Source organism: Trichechus manatus, unplaced genomic scaffold (assembly GCF_000243295.1).
Source record: "Trichechus manatus latirostris isolate Lorelei unplaced genomic scaffold, TriManLat1.0 scaffold00050, whole genome shotgun sequence".
NCBI lineage: Eukaryota > Metazoa > Chordata > Mammalia > Sirenia > Trichechidae > Trichechus > Trichechus manatus.
Genome location: NW_004443986.1, coordinates 13,875,470 through 13,883,216, shown reverse-complemented (window position 1 = coordinate 13,883,216; position 7,747 = coordinate 13,875,470). Strand labels below are relative to the sequence as shown.

The 7,747-nt window shown below is 52.9% G+C and overlaps 1 protein-coding gene across 1 annotated transcript in view; it reads left to right on the top strand.

Moving 5' to 3' along the window:
* Positions 1–7,635: 7,635 nt before the first annotated feature.
* HOXA13 (homeobox A13) overlaps positions 7,636–7,747 on the top strand; it is a 1,816-nt gene continuing 1,704 nt past the window's right edge. Inside the window, exon 1 of the mRNA XM_004377516.1 lies at positions 7,636–7,747. Within this exon, the coding sequence (XP_004377573.1) occupies positions 7,636–7,747 (112 nt within the window).

Below are 7,747 nucleotides of genomic sequence, written 5' to 3'. Positions count from 1 at the left end.
ATTTCTCCTCTTGTTTAATTTACACACCCCTTATGAGTTTAGCCAAGTAGCTCTTTTCTAATGCCGTGAGTGGTTACGTTCAGCGTAAAATCATCCCAGATATTTAACAACCTCTAAAAGAAGGTAATTAAGGAACCGTTAAACAACCCAAACGAAAAATAACCCAGCACTCTGTGACAGCGGACAGGAGAACTGTATCTGCTCAGACGAGTGGGATTAGAACTTATTAAGCAGTTCGCTGGTGTAGGACTTGCCAAATTAAATGATTTGCTATTTTCTATTTTTGCCTTTTTGCTTTTTAAGTTGCCTAGGCTTTTGGTTAAATCATCCTTCAGAGTTTGCTGGGGAAGATCATACTCGTTGTCAATTAGAGCACTGAATGACAAAGCAAAAGAAATGAACTGCAAAGCCTTTATGGATTCTTCTTTTAATTTCCTACTGCTAGGGGAATTTTTTTTAATACACAGAACTGCACTTCTTTTTGAAAACTGTAGTTGTTGTGATAAAATATCAAGGAAAACCCAAAACAAATGTTTCTCTTCTAGTTTAGTCATTAAAAATCTCTTTTGAGTTTCTGTTGGGGAGGATGTGTGTTGAAATGACAAATGATCAATTTGTTCACTAACTTAGGATGTAGAAAGGACCAAGGCATGGTTTTTATCTCCCCAAAAGTCCTGATACAGCAGTGGAAATCTTTGATTAAAGGATGACTTGTTCACAGAAAGGGGTAACATAAATTTCCCCCATACGTATGTATTTTTGATAAGGAAAAGACATATACATTTTTGGGCAAGATGCAGCCGTACCCCAAACTCCTTTTTTGTCCAGATTTCTCCTGGATGGATGCTCAGTTCTTTCTAGATTGTAGCAACTCAAGTTCAAACACACTGGCCTTTCTACCCTCAGACGTCAGGATGATCCTTTGCATATAAGCTCAACCTTGAACTTCATCCTCGAAACTTTGTTAGGTGTGAAATGATAGGATGTCTAGGATTTACTTTAAAATACTCTAGGGGAGAGAAAAAAAAGAGTGGAAGGCATGATGAAACCTGAAATACAAAAATGGTAATAGTGATTGAAACTAGGAGGTGGTTTTATGTGGCTTCATTTGGAAAATTCCATAATAAAGATATTTAAATTTTTATTTTTGTGTGTGTTAGGCAAAGGTGAAAAATTATGTCTGCCAGGGGGCTCAAATATAAAAACCTGGTCCCTTGCATAGCACCTGGAGTTACCCATTTAATCTTCGGTTTCCAGGAACAGAAAACAACCTCACTTCCTTTTCATTTCTCCTGAATCAACCGACCGGCCATCCTGGATCCTTTCTTTCTAGCAAGCTGCCTTTCCCAAACCATAAACTAAGCATCCAAACCTGAGGTTGGGGGCTGACTAATGACGTTTCCGTACTCAGCTGTCCTGACCAGAGTGCAGATACCCATAAAAACTAATATTAAAAATTTTTATTGAGCCTCTTCGTTTCCCTGAGCCTTGGGCCGCGTGGAGCCGAGGGACAAAGGAGTCGAGGCTGCTCGGTAAGCGGCGCCGGGCGCTCCAGACCGGTTCAGCGCGGGTCCCCAGAGACAGCCAAGGCTCTGGGGAGGTCACCCGAACCAGGTAAATGCCAGTGGGCCTGGTCTTCCACTGAGAACAGGTGTATTTACAAAGCCGAGGGGGAGGGAAAGGGAAGTGGTCGGAAAAATCAGAATGGGTAGAGAGACAGCAACCACCGAGAAGTATGTCACCAGGCTGGTCGGACAGGAGTGAATTTTTTTTTTTTTTTTTTAAATTCAGGACTTGGTATGATGCCTGTATTTCACCCACATGAAGTTTACTGTCCACGTTGTGTGTGTGTGCAAGCGTGTTTGATGTGTGAAAATGTGTGTGCATGTCAAGGTACACACTTCGCTATGATTACAGCATAAAACGTGCGGTAAAAGTCCTGATCACACCTCAGCATGTCCTTGAAGGAATTCTGAGTTCCCCTTCCTCGTGTGTGTGCTGCTGAGTTTCCATCCTTCGGTTGCTTTGTGCATTTAGAATTCACAGCCAGATCAGGGATGTGTGAGTCCTTACAGTTCCGGGGAGATGGACCTACACGGGGGTTGGGTGGCCAGGCCGCCGGGCCTCCAGTTCGGGTTTCCCTGCGAGAGACAAGCAAAGCCCGGGACCAGCGGGACCAGGGTTACGTGCAAACCCCCATTTCCTTCAAGCGCTCCGATGTCTTCTCTTCGGGTCATTTGTTGACATAAAGAGTCCACAGCTCCAGCACTGGTTTCCTGTTTTGTTGCGGGCGTGAGCATCAAGCTAGGGTGGGGGTGGGGGGTCAGCGAGTAGGACTCGGTTAGGGCAGTGGCAGGCAGCGTCGGGAACAGAGACCTCTCCCCCTTTTCGCCCTTTTCACGTCGCAGCAGCCCGGAATCCCTGGGGTCCTCTTGCGCGCCCCCGACGCCCTGGCGGAGTGACGGGGAGCTCACCCTCCGGGTGGTGTGGGCTCTATAGTCTTGCAGGTTGGTGCAGCCGCGACCTGGCCGCAGACTGCGAGACGGTGTTTCCCCTCCACCGTCTGGGCCCTTCTCCGAATGCCCTCTGCTTCTAAAGCGCGCTCCGGTCTTTAGGGAAGGCTAAGTTTCCAGGTGCCATCAAGGGCAGAGCAACAGCACCATCCGGGCAGGAGACACCCCACCACCAGCACCACTTCGCTCCGCTTGGAATCACTCAGGCATCCGAGAGCCCGAGGGCTACCTGGACCCGACGTCAGGAGCATGCCCTTCACTCCAAGTTTGTGCCAACCCGGGGGAGTCCTGCCGCCGCTGGCTGCACTGTGTAAGAGGAAGGTGGCTCCTCATGGAAGCCTGGGGACCTTGGGCTGGTTGTTCAAAACCAGCAGGGTCTCCTTTCTCCCTGCCCAAGGATTCTGTGGGCAAACATGGCAGGGTAGGCGACACTGGGGTTCTCCCTGACTTCCCAGGTTCTTTCTTAGGCACTGTGCACAGTGGTGGCCTTGAAACCTTAGTGCGAAAAGGAAGCCGGCAGGCAGCTGGAGAGCTGCTCCTCCACAAACTCAAAATCCACAGGATGAGATCTTAAATGTGTGTCCATGTGGGTCTTCCTGGACCTTGAACGTCTCCCCCTCTCTCCTGTAATTAGCATTTGGGCTCCACAGTGTCAAGTGATTTCTCACAGCCCAAAACTACCCCTACAGCCTAGGGCCTTCTGCTGCCTTATTATTGCTTCAAATATGCAAACATCTAGAATGAAAGCTTGAGCAAGTGACTCAAAATCGCCATTGTCTGCCCATGGGCTAGCTTTAGTCCAGGTCTCAGAACCTATCCTTTTTCCTTAAGAAAGAGGGTGCAGCTTCAGCCCCCCGTGGGGGTTGGGGTGGGAACACTGCAAAGCCCACAGCGAACAGAGTAGAGCCCCCCAATTCAACACTTGCACCTTTTCCCAACGATCTAGTGGAGCAACGATTGGGAGGTGCTCCCCTGTTGGTGTGTTCTCTCCCTTCTTTCTCCCTCCCTCCTGGCCAATTTCAGCCCCTCAACTAGTTTTTTTCTCTGGATCTTTCTCTCTTTGCCATTATCTCTGCACCCCCAGCCTGCCTGCGGTGGGAGGGAGAGGGTTAAGATGTTCTGCAAAAGTGGCTCATAAAGCTGCTTGGATACATTAGAAACACATGAATATCCTGAAATACAAAGTGTCTTTAAAACCAAGCAAGGAATGTTTATCCTAATGCTGGATGGATGTGGAGAAATAGTGCCAGGGAACAGTGCTGACAGCCTCCTCCGAGTTAAAGTGAGAGCAGGTAAATTTCATTTGCTAATGAACATCAAACTCGATTAAAACCTGGTTTTCCTTTGTCCTCTTCCCTTCCAACCCTGGGAGCCCAGGGCCCCATGGCCCCGGCATGCAGCGAGTTTCCGGGGCACGGAAAAACCCAGCCAGGGTCTCTTTCTACAGCAGGAGGCTTGAGGGCAGCCAAGGCCTTGCTGGGTGCCCCAGCCCACCCCAGGAGTTAAGAGCTGCGCCTGCCAAGGCGTTTCGGAGCAAGAGAAAGGCCCTGACAGCTCCTGAAACAAAGGCGCTCCACTGGGACGCAGGATGCCGCCCTCCAGATCTGCCTGCGCTGTCCTCTCAGGGCTCTTTCGGGAAATCTTGAGCACCCAGCAGATCCTGAGAAGTGATCGAAGCCACCCCCACCCCCACCCTGTGCCCTGAATCTCTTGCTCCAGAGGCCACCGCTGCCGGCAGATCCCCGTTGGTGCCCTGGATCTCTCAGCTTGGCCCATAAGGGGGTCCGAGGATAAAATTGTCATCATTGGGATTCAAGTCGTTGGGTACCTCCCTACAATCCCAAAGGAATTCCTGAGCCTGGCAGATAAAAAGGCAGAGGGATGGCTGAGCCCCCATGAGCTATGCAGGGAAACAAGTCTTGACCTTGCCGTTGGGGGAAGAGGAAGAGTCCTGGGAGGGTCTGTGCTTGCCGATCAGAGTACACTTCAGTCTTTATTGCCCTCCGACCTTTCTCCCCCCCACACTGAGCGGGTTGGTGGCTGCCTGGCCGGCTAGGAGTCTGAGAAACCGTACTGAGAACCATTAATGAATCTCTTATCTCCTTCCGCAAAGGATGAGACAACGAGAAGGAGATTCTTCTTGCTTCAAAATGAGTAGGAATTCTAGCAACTCAGACCATATTTATTCAAGGAGCTCATTTAAATTCTATATATCATTCCCACTGATTGGTGGCTACAACTCAATATCTAACAGGAGCTGCAGATATTTAAAAACAGTGAAGGCAGCCAGGACACCATCGACATGCCTGGTAGAAAAATCACTTCATTTATATCGAGATCCAAGAAAGAAATAAGGAGGATGCCTTCCTTTAAGTTACTACTTCTTGAGAGTTTAAAAAGCAATGACGAGAAGATGTGGGGAAGTAAGAAAACATTCAGATAATTTGATCACTAAAGATCTGCCACAAAGCTCAATAATTCAGACTTTAAGCTCTTCCTTGGTGGCAGCACCAAGTTTAGGGAGCAAATCCCAACTTGAGATGCAGCCCAAAGCCTTCCCCCAGCACCATCCCTCCCAGACAAACCTGCTTGTGGCTCCTCAGCGGACAAGATGCAATCTTGTCTCACCATTTTTGGTGTGGACGGACCCAGTCGACTTTGGCAGACTGTGGAGCTGGGGCCCTTCCTCGCATGTGGGGCTCCGTCACCCGTGAAGTGGGGAGGTGGAGGGCAGCTGCGCCCAGGCCAGAGGTGAGCTGGCCTGGGTGCTGGCTGATGGGGGCTTCCCGGGCTGTGTTTTCGTTTTTCCGGCTCTGAACGGAAAACAGAAGACGCTGGAAGCCCGGTGGAGAGCAGGGCAGAGGCAGAAAAGAAGAGTCGGTTAACACCGCCCCAAAACATCCATGAAGGCAGCAAAAACGCTGGGTAGCCAAACGGAGCCAGAAAGGAGAATTCCCAAGGAAAAGGGAATCAAGAGTGCTGGGAGGCAGGCGGTGGGTCTTTCGAAGCTGCCTGGGTCTCCAGGTTTGCATGGCAGTTCTCACGCTGGCTAGACTGCAACTTTCAACTTGACCTTGGCCTCCAGCCGTGTCTGACCCGTATGTAAAACAGCCCTCAAGGCCCCAGGAACTGGAGCCTCGAACCCTACTCTGTCTCTTTGTCGCCCTGACTTTTACAATGCCACTTGGCGGCGGGAAGGGAGGCAAGCGAGCGGAAAGTAACGCGAAAATCAGGTCCCTACTGAGGCCAGTTTCTTAGTCTGCAAAGGGCCAGTCGGAGAGGAGGTAAACTGGGGGCAAATCAATATTTACCGGGACCTGCTAAAAAGGCAGGAGGAAAAGGGTACACTGGGGGTGGGGGAGGGGAGGATGGAGTGGAGGGTTTTAACAGACAACACTTACATTGGTCCCGGCAAACCCCGGGATCAGGGCAGATAAGCGCCAGAGCCTAGCCGTTGATCCGGACCCTGCAGGAGGCCCAGGGGCCTTAGAAGCTCGGGGATAGGGGCATGCCTGATACCCTGAACTTAGGGCCGAGTTTGCAAGCTGAGATGAGAGGGTAGGTTCAAGCCTGGCTGCTCAGGGCCCTCCTGGGGTGGACGGGAACCCAGCGCCTCTTCCCAAGCTCGATGTTCCCGCGGAATACACCCACTTTCACTTTGAACGTATGTTCCCCTTCTGGGCATCTGACCAGTTCAGAGCCGCTGAAATCGGAAATGCAAGTATGTAGCATCAAAGCTGCAGGACCCCGAATCCCTCATTGGGAATGTGGCACAAGAGGGGTCGTGCTTGGCCCTTCCAGCACCACCACCCCACCAGGCTCTCAGGGAAGGAAGGATCGTATTTCCCAGGCAGGGGAAAGGTGCCTCAGGCTGGTTCTTGGGTGGAGGAGGTCCCGGGATCCTCAGTGGCTGGAGACAGTGCTCACCCTAGTCCGGCTTGGGAGGAAGGCGATGAAGTGGCTCCAAAGAGTCCCTTGGCCCCGACCCTAAGCGGAGAGAGACAGCGGGTGCCCAGGTGCTGGGAGAGTCAGCTTCGGAGCAGGTTCTGGGAAGCCGTGTTAGGCCCCAAAAGGGAGCTCGAATCTCGCCAGTGACCCGTCTGGGGCCTGTTCTTCTTAAGCCCCTTCTAGGACGGGCCAGCCCTGCTGGAGATGTTGGCGCCAAGTGTGGGGGGAATCGTGCAAACGAATCGCTCTCCCCATCTCAAAGTCTCTGGAGGAGGAGCAAGAGTTGTTACCGGGTCAGAGTGAGGAACAACAGGCTGTGTGTGTGTGTATGTATGTGAGTGTGTGCGTCTGTGTGGCTGGGATGGGTCGTTCTGAACCTAGGGTCCTGAGAGCGAGTGCATAAAATTGTCCTCGAACACTGTGGACAGGGAAAGGGAGGGGGCACCTAAATACAGTCCAAGCTTTGCAGAGCAATGTCCTGGGACCCATGAGCGAGGTGCATTTGCAAGAACCGACAAGCAGCAAGCGTCCCACAACTGTTCTGGAGAGAGACCCAAATTGCGACGCTGTCGAAGTCGATCGCGCCGGTGTCTGCTCTGGGGTCTCGCTGCAGAAAGACGTGCGGATACCTGGAAAGAAAACGGCCCGGGAGGCCCCAAGAAACACTTCAGCCTGGTCTAGGCCCCGTCCTCGCCACTCTCCCATCCCCGGCGGCTGGCAGATTTACCTGACCTGTCCCCACCGCCTCGGGTCTCAACCCAACCGTGCGCCCACGTCCCCCTCCCCGCCTAGTTGCGCGGCTCTGGGCCCCACTGGGATGCGGGGAAGGAGAATGACGGTTAGGAGGAGGCCGCCCTTGCTTCTCTGCCCCACCCGCCCGCGTCCCCCGCCTCTCCCCTGGGTGAATGTCCCCGGAGCTGGCGCTGGGGACTGCGCGGGCGGCGGCGGGGACGGCGGGTGCACGGCGCAGAGCCCGGGTTGGAGCCGCCTGCTTTGCATACGCCGTGGGCGGAGCGGGGGGGTGGGGGCGGGCCAATGGGCGGCCGCCTGGCGCGATCCCGCGGGGCGCGATCCGCCCCCCTCGCTCCGGCCCCGACCCTGCGCCGCGCGCTCTTCACTTCTTGGGGGCTTTTTAAAACAGCGCCACTGGGGTCTTCTCCATGCGGCTCGGGCTATGACAGCCTCCGTGCTCCTCCACCCCCGCTGGATCGAGCCCACCGTCATGTTTCTCTACGACAACGGCGGCGGCCTGGTGGCCGACGAGCTCAACAAGAACATGGAAGGGG